The sequence below is a fragment of the Rhinatrema bivittatum genome, chromosome 13, assembly GCF_901001135.1.
Source record: "Rhinatrema bivittatum chromosome 13, aRhiBiv1.1, whole genome shotgun sequence".
NCBI classification, from domain to species: domain Eukaryota; kingdom Metazoa; phylum Chordata; class Amphibia; order Gymnophiona; family Rhinatrematidae; genus Rhinatrema; species Rhinatrema bivittatum.
The window spans coordinates 20,860,819-20,874,911 of NC_042627.1; the positions used below are offsets into that span (position 1 = coordinate 20,860,819).

Below are 14,093 nucleotides of genomic sequence, written 5' to 3' on the forward strand. Positions count from 1 at the left end.
TATTTGTAACAATAAGAGATGCATTCAGAAATCCAGGTGAAAGATTTTTGTAACTGAAAAACCTTGTTTGACTGGGTAGAAGATGAACAGTTGCAAATACTTTCTTGCTCTATTTAGAGAGTCATGCAAAAAGTTCTTCTGCAGTCCAATATGTGAAGAGCTTGTTCATCTTTTCAGCACATGATCTCAGAAAAAAATGTTGGCAATACAATGGAATAATTTAAGTGAAACAGAGACCACTTTTGGTAGAAATTTAAGATGAGTTTCCAATACTACTGTTGTGGAAAATTTAGGCATACAGAGAGCATGAGACCTGGGCTTGCCACTCACTTTCTGGCAGAAGTTACAGCTATCAAAAAAAAACCTTCCAAGAAAGCAATTTTAATTCTACTGTTGCTAGAGGCTCAAATGGTAATATCATTAGCGGACAGAAATATGTTAGACAAGGAGGAGGGTTTTTAACTGGAAGTTTAAGATGAATTATGCCTTTCATGAATCTGGCAACTACAGATTGTTAAGAGACAGGAATACCTCCCAAATTCTCATGGTATGCTGCTATAGCACTAAGATGAACCCTAAATGAATTAATTTTCAATCCTAAATCAGACAAGCTTAAGAGGTACTGAAACAGGAGACCAGGGCACTTACAGGGATCCTGATTGACCCATGAATACCAGATAGAAAATATTTTTATTTAATATTGTAAGATCTTCTGGTAGAGCAGACTAGTTTATTTTCAACATCTAAGCAGTTACAGCCAAAGACTGAAGGTTAGGATGAAGATACCTGTTGCACTGTACAATCAGGGTTAGAAATATTCAGTCTTTTTGAACGTTGGGCATCTATGCATTGAAGCCAGAGAAAAATTTGATGTTGGTCAAAAAGGAGCTATCAAAATCATTGAGCCTTTATCTTTTCTTAATTTGAGAATTGGTTTTGGCATAGAGAATCCCTTGATTCCAAAAGACTGAAAAGGCATCAGTCATCTGTTTCCTGGAGTAGTAAGTGGGGACTTCATTGCTCAACAGAATTGCAAAGATTTATTTTTAGATTTCCCCCCAATGTTGAAAAAGTTCTAGTGCTATATGATCACCCAATTGACCATTCATGCTATTGTAGTTGGTAAATTAGTTGTTTACCATCTGATTTTGGTTTCAAGGGACATATACAGCTATCCAATAAGTCTTTTGGGAAACTAACCATTTATTAAAATTTAATATTCTGCCTATAAAACGTTACTCTGGTGGATTTACAATTTAAAAAAATCACATAAAACTAAAAAAACCCGAAACAAAATGCATTAAAACAAAAAAGAAAGTTACAAAAATTATAAAACATAATAAAAACCACCAGTTGCTACACAACACCAAAATTAAAACAAAATATAATATAAAACCAAACTAAGTAAACGAGTCACTAAAAAAAGTGTCTTTACTTGTTTCTTGAATTTTAGATAATCGGATTCAGTGCGAATGCCTGGGCGGAACGAGTTCCACAAAACAGGGACCTGATAGCTAAATGAGGCTTCTCTTGTTAAATCCTATCTAATAACAGTAGGTGATGGAACATGAAAAAAGGCCTTTTGAGAAGAGCACAAACGGCAAGTTGATACATATGGAATTAAACTTTAGAACGGGTAGAAAGGAGATCCACAATGAAGTGCCCAAAAATTCACAGGAAACTAATGCAATTTCTCCAAAATGAAGGTAATATGATCATACTTCAAGTCAAATTAATCTAGCTGCAGGGTTCTGGCTTAACTGAAGCCTTTTCAAATGGATAAGAACCCCAAGAAGAGAAATGCATTAATCTAATTATGATAAATGCATGAATCAGCAGTTTTAAATTTTGAGAATCAATAAACCACGCAACCACGAATATAATGCAAAAAATATATATATTTCTGAACTGAGGAAGAAATATATTTGGTCATAGAAAGGCAGGAATCCAGTTGTACTCTTAGTGCTGTCACCACCTCTAATAGGAATAGGAGTGTTCATCACAGGAGCTAATGTAAGAATTTCAGATCTAAGGCTAACCCACAAAGCAGGCTTCTTGACAAAGATTTATGTAGAACATCGCTACTTGGTTGTAGACAACTTTTTACTTTAACCAAGGATTGAATACATTTAGAGAACTGAAGATTACGCCACATAAATCATCTAGAACTGAGAGCAATCTTTCCTGTGGAGACTAATGACCACATTTTCATAAGGCCGTACGCATGAATCCTGGCAGACTGGGAGGGAACTGGCCAATCACGTCACCACACGTATTTTTCAAAAATCCCCCCCCCCCTGCACATATTAGATGACACCTGCCCGCACATGTGCACACCAATATTAAAATTGGGTACGTATGTGCGCATAGGAATCATATTTTATGACGAGCAAAGGGACACATGCATGTTATAAAATCCCTGTGTTCATGTGCGCATGCAGAGAACAGTGCGCATGTTATAAAATCTACCTTTGAGTTCCTTGGTTGGAGGTATCTACTGCCTCATCCACCACGGACCTTCTCTTCCTAAGCTCAGATGCCTAAGCACTTTTTCTTCCGCTACCTAAGCTATTTAATATATGTATATTAGTTTCATTAAATCTATGGTAACCCTCCGCTACCCTCCCCCCCCACCTTCCAACCCCCTTACAATCCCTCATTCCTACCCCCTCCCTCGCAATACCTTGTTACCCCAAAAAGCCAACTCTTATCAGTTCTTACCAGTTTTGACACGTTACTCCCCATGCTTAAGCTGTATCCAAATTTTTTCTCTCCCCCTGTTCTATGTAAGACAACTTTGTCACTGTTTTTATGGTTGCAATGTAAACCGGAGTGATAATTAACTCTGTTATTTGAACTTCGGTATAGAAAAGTTATAAATAAATAAATATTGTTATCGTAATTTGAAACCAAAGGTGGTGAAAAAACTGGTCTCTCAGATAAGTACACCATGCCAAAAAAAAATGGATGAGTGCACTGATATATTCACTTTGTGCAATAGTTGTAGGTGCTGGTTCCATTGAAACCTTGGGTGCCACTGAGCTTGTCTCAGTTAGGAATCTTCATTTTCAGTTTTTACTTTTCACAGTAATTTATTAGTGTTCATTACAGCAAAAACAAAAATGGGAGAAAGTAATGGAAAAAAATAACATTTTTCCAGGTAAGTATAATTTTGTTTTCACAGAAAATTTTAAAAAACGGAAAAGGAAGGTCCCTACTCACGGCAAAACATGCAAAAAGCATAACAGACTGCAGCCACCATGTGGTCCAGCACTTTCATGCAGAAATGGGCAAAAACTCATTTCTGTTCTGACACTATTAATTTGGTGAGTTTATTCATCTTTGATGAGGGAGGAACACTTTCTCTTGTGTGGTATCCACACAGGCTCCTATGAAGTCTATTGTACAAGTAGGCTCAATGTTGAATATTTGGGTATTGATGATGTTTATTATATAGAGTATGGAGGAACAAGCTTCTTATTTATTTAAAAGTGTGTGTGTACCAGTTTTACAAATAAAGATTTTCTCAAAACGGTTTACAGTTAAAAACATACATAATCTCAATAAAAGACAAATAAAATAGACAAATCTCTGCAGTCTAATCTACAACAAACAGTGAAGCTCTGTATACGAGCTTTAGAAAAGTGCCACTACTCGCTTTGATCTTAACTGGGTATTGGAGGGGGGGGTAGGGAATAAGGGGATAAAAATTGATATTTGAGATAGGCAAAAACTGGGAGGACCTGGAAAGGGAACTTTGTGTTTAGTCTGAAGGAGAAATGTTAAATGCTTTATGAAATAGGTAGGTTTTTAAGCATTTCTTGTATTGCTGTGATGATGGTATAAGTCTGAGAAAATCTGGTAAAGAGTTCCACAAAGAGGGGTATGCCACAGAGAAGGCTTCTCTTGCGGGTTTATATATAATCTTGCTAATCTAATTGTAGGTAAAGGATGTTGCTTGATATGAGCCAGTCCAACCATGGACAAACATATATTGCTCTTTCTTAGGTGAGCAGTAACAATTGTGAAGCATTTTGGGAACACCGACCATTGTGGAGGGACAGAAAAGGAGAACACAATACCGGTAATCATTGGCTATGGTGAATTGTAGAAATTTTTGTTGAGCTTTGTGAATCGTTATGAGAGAATAGACATTTTTGAGGTCTTGAGTGATTAGACAGTTGATCTTTGAGGGAGGATGGTCCCTACAGAGTTCATCCTGAACATTTCTTTCTTCAAGTGTTTGTTGAGATCTGAGGTACAGCATGGAATGGAGACCACCTACTTTCTTTGGAAATATTTGGAGTAGAACCCTGTTTTCTTTTGTAGTACTGGGGCAAGTTTTACTGTGTTTGCAGAAAGAAAGCGGACAATACTTACTAGAGGAGTTGAGGGTGCTCTGCATATATGGAGCGATTCTTTGGATTATTGTTTGGGGGAGAGGATTCAAAAATAGTTATTTTTATTTATTTAGTTATTTTATATACTGTCGTTCCACATGAAGATCACAACAATCAAAAGATATCCCTGTTTTATGATCTTTAAATACCCAACAGTGTTATCAGACCTTAGTGGGCTGAAGGTTTCATGTCTTCCCCTGGTGTAAGGCTGTTTAAATCTAAACAGGAAGCAATTTTGATTTTGTAAAGTCAAAAGCAAGGAATATATTTTGAACTTGTTTGTTGAAGAGGTTTAGGCTGTACTCTGTCCACTGGGTTTTTTTTTTTTTTTACTTTCTCTCCAAAGAGAAAGTATGTAGTTGAAGAGCAGCTATCCTAGATGTTAACATAGCTGAATGGAAAATCTTTACCATAGTGTCCGGTAATTTGGTATTTTTTCCCAGAGGGATACTAGAATACATTTTGAAACACTTTTTCAAAGCTGATTTCACTACTACAGACTCATGATGTAATAGCATCTTTTGATGACCAGTACAAAGCTGAACTTTATATCTGAGATCTAACAGCCTTGCTGCTGACAATATAGACAAGGACTCTGCCACATTCTTGGCTGGAGTTTCTATAGTACTTTGTGAATCGGAACCACTACTACTTGTTTTGGGGATATATTTAGTACAACACTAAATGTATTTTCGGTTAGGTTCTACCCTTTCCTGTAAATTAAGTGGAATTGTTTTTGCCTTTTCTTTTTTTTTTTTAAGACAAAAGCAGGATAAAACACATCCTCTGGTGGAGATGTACTTATGGGAGGCTGAGGAGAGTCTGATGGTATACTGGTGGACACGTCTGAATCAGAATGGTAGCCCACTTAAGGTGCTTCAGTGTGCCCAATGTGTAAACAAAAACAAAAAAATCTTAACCCTGCAGATTTAAACAATTTTCTTCTTATTTCTTTTATCTGCCATTCTTGACAAAGATTACCGAGAATGTTTATCCTTAAAACCCTTTTTTTTTTTTTTTTTTTTAAACAGGAAAAAAACCTTGCTTCATGGCTTCCAATTTGGGTTTTGAAGCTCCCACATTTCCAAGCTTCAATGCATTCCAATGCGGGTTTGACTCTGGCACTGCTTTCTTTTTGTTTCTCGATATTTCTGCTGCCTTCGGTATGTTAAATCATTCCATCCTTTTAAAGAGTCAAATTTTTAGGCATCTATTCCACTGTCTATAAATGGTTTTCATCTTTTGTGAATGCATTCAAAATGTCTCTTTGGGCCCTCTTACGTCAAATTGTTTATTTATGCAAGCTTATATTCTGCTTCTTCCATAAATGAGCTGCACTAGTACCCCTTAAGGGTCCACTCTTTCTGCCTCTGTTTTTAGCATCTACATTGCACTGATTTGTAGGGAGTTAGTTGGTTTAGGAGTGAGCTATCTATATTCCAATGACACTCAGTTTTACTTCCCTATTGATTCTACCATTGGTATGGCACTCTCAACCTCTGCCTCAGTTGTCAACAACTGGTTATTAAACAACAGACTAGCACTCAAGATCAACAAGACAAATCATTGCCATGGCCTGTTTCTGATCACCAGTTGCCTGCTACCAATATTTAACAACATTCAGATCTCTTTAACTAACCAAGCATGCAGCCTGAGTATTTGACTGGACTCTTATTTAGCCTTACACCTTTACACTGAGAATGTAGTTAAGACTTCTTTCTTTAAAATTTGGCTACTTCGGAATACGAAATCCATTTTGAATGCCACAGATTTTAGAATTCTACAGGCTTTTGTCATTGCACCGCTAGATTGCTACAATTCCCTATAGTTAAGGCCCTCCCCCCCCCCAAAACTACTCTTAGGCCACTTCAAATGATCCAAAATGCTGCTGCACGTCTCCTCTCTAATACATCCCTCTGCAAACCCATTACTCCTATACGTCAGAAACTCCATTGGCTTCCAATTTCTTTGTGAGTCAAGTTTAAAGTTCTGATTATGGTATTTAAAAGCAATTAATGGACTTGCTCAAAATTGTTTTAATACAATTCTAAGACTCTACTGTACTTATTGCCATCTATGACCATTTTATTAGAACTTTATAGACATACCTTCTTTGAAGCATGTCAGGTTTGTAGAATCCAGTGAGTATATAATCAGCATTGCTGGTCCCATTCTCTAGAACTCACTCCTGAACAAGCTCAAAGATGAGAGCTCATTAAAACACTCAAGGAAAAAACTAAAGGCACATTTGTTCGCCTTGACATTTGAGGGCTGAGGCTTATTTGAGCCTTTCATCCCTTTATGACCATTTTAGTGACCCATTAAATATCTCTCAATTAGGCAACAGTACTATCAGGTGTTAAACATCCTTAATTTGCATCAAACACTAATGAAGCCTAGAAATGGATCTGATCCCGATTCAAGCTTTATATTATCAGTTAGTCATTATAAATCATAGTATTAAGTTGTTTTGTTAAATTATGTTTTATTTTGATCTTGTTTCATTCACTGTGTAGGTAGGTTTTATTACCTGCCCAGATTTATGGATGGCACGAGATATAATACTATAGGTAGGTCTTTTGAGGTTATCCTATCTTTAGATGAAGGTGAACCCTCAGACTTAGTCTACATCATTTCTGCATCATTGTCTTTTGCTATTAGATGTGTTATTTGTTGAATATGTATGTTTTGATATGATCCGCTGAGACTGGAGGATCAGTGGACTGAGTTTCAAAAATAAATAAATAAAATTATGGCAATAGTAGATTGAGTTTCAGGGGCTATGGCCTCCAAAATGAGTACATTTGTTCTAGTTGAGAAGCTCGTGTATTAGTAAAATAGTTTTTGATGAAATCAAGGCACATTTTCCTCACGAAGAGATGATGCTCCAGTTTGGGAGGAGGAATTCCAGTAACTAGAATCAGCACAGATTGTTTTGCAGAAATAGATTCAGAATGAACCAGGTTTGTTTTTTTTCTGTACGACACAGCCATTTGAATCTTGGCACCAAGAAGTTCCTGGCATTGACAAAGATGTGGCACCTCTACTTGTACGCACTAAGCAATAGACAGACGTAAAATGTAAAAACTTAAATATCAAGGAAACAGTAGCCAATAGCTAATTTGTCATACTTGATTTTGGCATATCAGCAACAATAATAAATGGCATATTTTATCGCTGAAGCAGACGACTTCTAAAAATTTGTATACCGGTGTAATCGGGTGTAACAAATGCACCCCCAGAAAATCACTATTTTAAGTATTCTTTTATCAAAGGGCATTCATACATAAGGTCATACACATGGAGAATACTTATCTCCTTCTAGTATTAAGACACTGTCGTATAATCATAGCCTTCCTTTTGTTTTTTTTCTTAAATTAGGTCATGTTTGACTTCTCATTTGCAATGGAAAACAAACACCCCTGTGCAGCAACAAAAAAAACCCAGTATTTTAACTTCAATTACAGTTTATACATCAACACGAAAATTCACCATTTTCAATGCAAAAAAAATGATTTTCCAAAGTGATATGAAAAGTGCAAAAAAGGGGTACTTATCTTGTCTGTTTAGACACAGCACTCCAATTCAAAAGCAGCAAAAACTAGCAGAACTAACAAAGAAAACAAAGAGAGGGCTATGATTATAGGACAGCGGCTTAATACTAGAAGGAGATAGTTATACTCCATGAGGTCAATATTCAAAGCCATTTAGCCGGATAACTCAAGTTATCCGGCTAAATGGCATCTTTTGAATATCCCCCTTGCTGATCTGGCTACCAATTAGGACAAGTCATTATCCAGCTAAGATTCAGCTGGATAAGAAAGGGGTATGTTGGGGGCATTCCAGAGTGGGGCCAAGTTAGCCAAATAATTTATCCAGCTAACTCCAACAACATGGGTTATCTCTAGATGTCAATAGGCACCACCTAATTAATTATTCAAGTTGACTCAATATATGTCAAACAAAGTGTATATAATTAAATGTACTATATTTTGTAAGATGCCGCATCAGCAAGCCTGTCGACGTGTTCAACCATGCGGAGTTGAACTGACCAGTCTGTTTCATCTGCAGCTCTTACCGGCTGTTTGAGATAGAGACATCTTTACAGTTGGGACAGACTGAGTACTTGCTTAACATCTTTACAGGCCTTTGAGCCGTTAATACAAGCATAAATATACAGGATTTACAAACACCTCGGGATGGATTATAAATAGATCTTCATTCCGTTTCTGCTTAAACATTTTTTACAGGCTACACAGCCGGTAAGAGCCGCAGATGATTAACAGACCGGACAGTTGAACTCTGCATGGTTGAACACGTCGACAGGCTTGCTGATGCGGCATCTTACAAAATATAGTATATTTAATTATATACACTTTGTTTGACATATATTGAGTCAACTTGAATAATTAATTAGGTAGTGCCTTTTGCCTATTGACATTGATACACAGGACCTACATAGTGCTCTTTTTTTGTGGTTTTATCTCTAGATGTGCCAGAGAGCAGGTCTGAAGTTATCTGGCCCTAAGTGGTCAGATAATTTTAGCCTTACCCGGCCTCCAGTGCATCTCCCCTACCAATCGTAGAAGTGTCAGGCCTGGGTCACAGGTAAGCTGCTACCGCTATCTGGGCTGAAGAACTCACAAATTTAAGTTACCAGCAGGGTGGGAGGGTTAGGGGACTGGGAAATGGGTAGGTGGAAGGCAGAGGCCAACACCGGATCATTTAATAAACAAATCATTAAACAAGTTTGAGGGGTTTTGGGGAAACTGCAGGCTCAGCTTTGCATTTCAAGCTTGGGTGGGGAGGGGGAGGGTAAATAATCGGGCCACTAGACCTGCAATCTTTTTGGTTTTTAAATCCTGCAGCTCCACTTACCCAACTATATTCTTTTGAACATAGCCGGTAAAGGCTAAAAGTTATCCAGCTACAGGTAGCCAGATAACTAATCAGGGATATTTACTGGGATGTTTATCCCACTGAATATCTGAGACAAGTTATTCAGTCAACTATAGCCGGATAACTTGTCTGCTTGCGGTTTACTGAATATTGACCTTGTATACGATTGTCCTTTGATAAAAGAAAATTTGAAACTGATTTTTTTTGGTGCACTTATAAACATAATACTATTTTTGTCCATTATTTAATATGTTAGTAACTATCAGGAGGATTTATCAGGTTGGTTCCTTTTGGAATTGGTCATTTAATAAAAGGGTTCCATTATTGCTCTTTCATGAAGAACCTTCTTTAATTAATTCCAGGCTACAGAAACAAAAATATTTAATCTATTTAAAATTTTAGGTACAGATTATCTGAGGGCGACATAATAGCATGGCCAAGTGGGTTATTAAATATTAAAGAATTCAGAAACTAACCTTAGTGTTGGCTGCAATCCAGTTCGATGTTTCACTATCATCATCACACTTCTTTATCCACTTCTTTAACCACTGTCAAGAAAGGAGAGAAATAAAACATTCAGATGCATTATTAAGTTCACAAAGCTGTATTGAAAGAGAAGTATCATTCCTTACACTCTTATTTTAGGTCTTTATGTACGTTGGTAATTTTTTTTTAATGTTTCATTAGATAAAATTTAACATTGAAAAAACCAGTAACATGAGAGAAGTCAGCTCAGTTTCTCAGCCAAAAACTTCCACAAAGCATTGTAGGACCTGTCTCAGTGCTTACCGCTGGAGGAGAAAGAGTACAGGAAAACAAAGCAAGTTTGCTTATCTGTAAACAGTGTTCTCCATAGACAGCAGGATGAATTAGCCATGACACATTGGTGATATCACCCAATGGCACAGAATGAACCCTGCTCTATAAGCTCATAGAGCTTTTGCTCTATTGAGCCTGTGCGGGAATTGAGTGGGTGTTGCTTATGGCCCCCCAAGTCGATATCAGATCTAAGTCTAGCTAAGTAGTCAATTCTCCAGGGAAACAGGTATTTAGTATGGCTAATTCATCTAGCTGCCTACAGAAATAACCATTTACAATAAGCAAATTTGCTTTCTCTGTCGACAAGCAGGGCCGAATGAGCCAGGACAAGTGGGGAGTTCCAAGCTGAGAGTAGAAGCAGAGCGTTTATTGAATAAGCAACCTGGACCCTGCTGTAGAGAGTCTAAAACCATTCTGTATGTTCAGGATTTTCGTCTGGTTCTTCAGTCATTAATATTTTCAGGTCTCGATTAATGTAACAATCTGTACTTAAGTTTACCGGATTCAATCAAACCGTTACAGTTAATACAAAACAATGCAGCGCACATTCTTACAGGTACTCCTATAAAGGAACATATTTTTCCGATTTTATCCAAACTGCATTGGTTGCCAATTAAATATCGGATTTTGTACAAAATATTGACCATAATTCATTCTCTATTAAATATCCCTAATTCAGAAATGTCATAAAATGACTTTATAAAGTCAGAAAAAAGTGCATTTTTAATATGCAAATATATGCATATAGTTACCACAGAATTTGCTAGCTCTTGCCACATTGCCACAGAATCTTGAAAAGTCTATTGTAGGAAACTAGGGGCACTGCCTATATATCACCCTCAGAATGTCCATGACCCAAAAGACTGTCAGACTAGAGATTTCTGCCAGCATTCAAAAATGACAACAAACCAAATCTTGTCATATTCCAGCCACAACAGAATGTTTCAGAGGCTTAGTAGTGCTAGTCTTGTCATTATTGGCTGTTTAAATTGTTAGTCTTTAGAGCATTTAAAAACTTGAATCACTGCTACCCTATAGTCACTTGACAGCCTATATGGAATCCATGGGTGATCTCTTTTCCATTTCCAGTTCACTAGTGTCCATAATCATGACAAAATATCCCATGCAGTCTCAGCAAAAATTAAAGGAGGAATGAGTATAGAAACTGCACTGGTCTTTCACAACTTACTGCCGATCCTGACAGTACAGGGAAAAGAATACTGAAGATAACAGGTAGTGCTTTAATGACTACTACCTTTTTATGCTCTTTGAAGCAAAAAAAATTGTCAGTTTTCAATTATGTTGCCAATATATTTCTTCTGTACTAAATTTACAGCATTAAAAAAAAAAATCTAAAAACTGATTTCCGGTTATGCGCTGAACAAGAAGGGCGCTGCTTGAGTTGGTTCCCACTGAGACCTGTTTTTATGCTATTGTTGTGTCTTAGAAAGGGGTATCTAAGTGATCTGTTCCATATCTGTGGGCCTAAAATGAGCAGAAAGGCCAATAAACAAGCAACAAGCAAAAAAGTGGAGGTTGTACAGCAGTGAAACAAGACCAATTCAGCTTCAGACAATGAGGGAGAGGAAGTTCTTGGAGCAGGTGAAAAATGAGACTATATACAGGACTTAATGGAAAAATTTGCAGAAGCCATATATCCAGAAAATTAGATGCGTGCCTTGAGGTGATTGTGGATAAAGTAGCGTAGATGGTGGAGACTGTGCAGAAAAATACAGCACGCATCGGGGAGGTAGAGGAGAGAATGGTTTAGAAGCGACTGTTACCTCTAAGTGCCAAGGTCGAGAGAAAGGATCATCAACATTCCAAGTTGGACAACCTGGAGAATAGATCTACGGGGTCTAACATCTTTGTGATCAACCTGGCAGAGAAGTCAGAGGGGAAGAATGTGGCCATGTTTTTTGCAAAATGGCTGCCTGAGATACTAGTGCTTTTTCCTGCGAAAGGCCTTAAGGTTTATAGAGCGCACTCACTCACTCACCCCACCACTGGGAGCTACAGCTCGTCTGAGAGCATTTAGAAGATTACACCATTTTGAGGATAAATGGAAAATTCTTGGACGGTGCAGCCATCTCCTGGTAGCCAGATTCGGGTTTTGGCAGAAAGCACAATTACACGCAGCAGGAGCTATCTTATTGAAGGAAGTTGGAGGTTGAACCTGCCTTTGAATCATAATGTGTTTTGAAATCTCAGACCTGGAGCTATAACATATGCCAAGTTGGTTTGTTCTTCCTTCTTGTGTCATTGATTTTGCCATGGTTGGCGGGTCAGCGAAGTGCAGTGGACTATCAGATCCTGCAAGATGCTTGATGATCCCTATGTCATCCAGTGAGGGCAAGCGTGGCCCTGAGGACAGAAGGTGGTCCAGATCCATATGGGGTGTTACCTCTTCAATTACAAATGCTGGATGCTTTCTGGATTATATGTGGATCAGCTGAAACCCCTAAGTGTATCCTCAGAGACTTTGAACCAGTGTAGTGTGCAGTAGAAAATACGGAGTCCATCGCCTTTTCCATGTTTTGATGACTGTCTCCGCCAGATGCTGAACCTTTTGGTGTTATGTTTTTCTAGGTTTGAGGACTCACCGCAGGAGTTTTTTTTTTCAGGGGTTAGGTTGGAGTTTAGGATATATCATAGAAGGCATGAGTTGGGAGAGTGCCCACTTACCCGGTCCAGATTTTTATTCCACCAGGGGAAGATGGTTTGTCCTAGCTCTAGGGGGAATGGGGGGGTGGGGGGATTTGGTGAGTGGTTTAGGGTGTTTAAAAGGGTTTTGTTTGTCAAATGTTGGGTTGGTGGTAGGGTTGGAGGAAAAGGCATACGAGTTACAAGGACAGAGTGTATGATTTTTATCCTGGTATGTTAACAATGGTTTGAGAGTTGGAACATGAAAACCAGGTACAAGATCACTGGGTCATGGGGTGGTGAGATTTATTTTTACAGGTTTTGGAGTCTTATGTGTTTGGATATTTCTCCTGTTAGTATGTTAAGAAACAATTTGGGTTTTGTGTTCCAGACTTAAATGTGTATCACTTAATGTACAGGGAGAATCCACTTCAATAAAGAGGAAATGTATACTTCAGTTTGCTCGCAGAAATCATGTGGACATTCTCATGCTTCAGGAGACTCATTGTACTAGGACTAAGCATGAGAAACTTAGGATAGGGGGGGTAGGATAAGTTTATCATTCTTCTTATAATTCTCGTAGTAGGGGCTTTGTACCTTGATACATAAAAATGTCCTTTTACAGGTACAAAGGTCACAGATAGATTTTATTTTTATTTATTTAAGGTTTTTATATACCGGCATTCATGATAAAATCACATCATGCTGGTTTACATTAAAACAGTGGTGCACAGAAAGAAAAAACAAACTGGAACTGTAGTGCGGAAGAAAGCAGTTACAAAAAACAGGGATGCTTAAACTGGGAGAGGAAGGAAAAAGAAAAGGTTAATAGCATTTTAAATATTTACAACGAACAGTTAAATGAGCTGGTTGTGTTATAGAACTTGAAGTTGAAGGACATTAGCTGGATCCAGAAGGTAGGTATGTGGTGCTAGATTGCACTTTGTTGGGGGAATTGTTTACCCTGGTGAATGTCTATAGACCCAATATAGATCAGAGGGACTTCCCTCAGGAGCTTTACTGACACTTTGGTAACTTGGGGTTCGCAGCCTCTCCTTATAGGGGGTGACTGGAACATATACTTAGATCCTGCTGTGGACAAGACCTCAGCTTCTCAGCCGAGTGAAGGACCATCTAGAGAAATGAGAGAAGAGATGGAAATGCTAAATTTAACAGATATTTGGAGATATCAACACACAAGCGAGAGGAATTATATCTACTATTCCTCTCATCATGTTATGTATAGTAGGATTGACTATTTCCTCTTTAATGCAGGGTTGGTGCCTAAAATTGTTCAGAGTAATAAAAACATAGAAATGACAGCAGAAAAAG

The 14,093-nt window shown here is 37.9% G+C and overlaps 1 protein-coding gene across 3 annotated transcripts in view; it reads right to left on the reverse strand.

Annotated features, from left to right (window-relative positions):
- ARIH1 (ariadne RBR E3 ubiquitin protein ligase 1) overlaps positions 1-14,093 on the reverse strand; it is a 199,873-nt gene that overhangs the window by 68,711 nt on the left and 117,069 nt on the right. For all 3 annotated transcript variants that reach the window (XM_029575813.1, XM_029575811.1, XM_029575812.1), the window contains exon 9: positions 9,776-9,847. In XM_029575813.1, the coding sequence (XP_029431673.1) occupies positions 9,776-9,847 (72 nt within the window). The remainder of the gene's footprint in view (positions 1-9,775; positions 9,848-14,093) is intronic.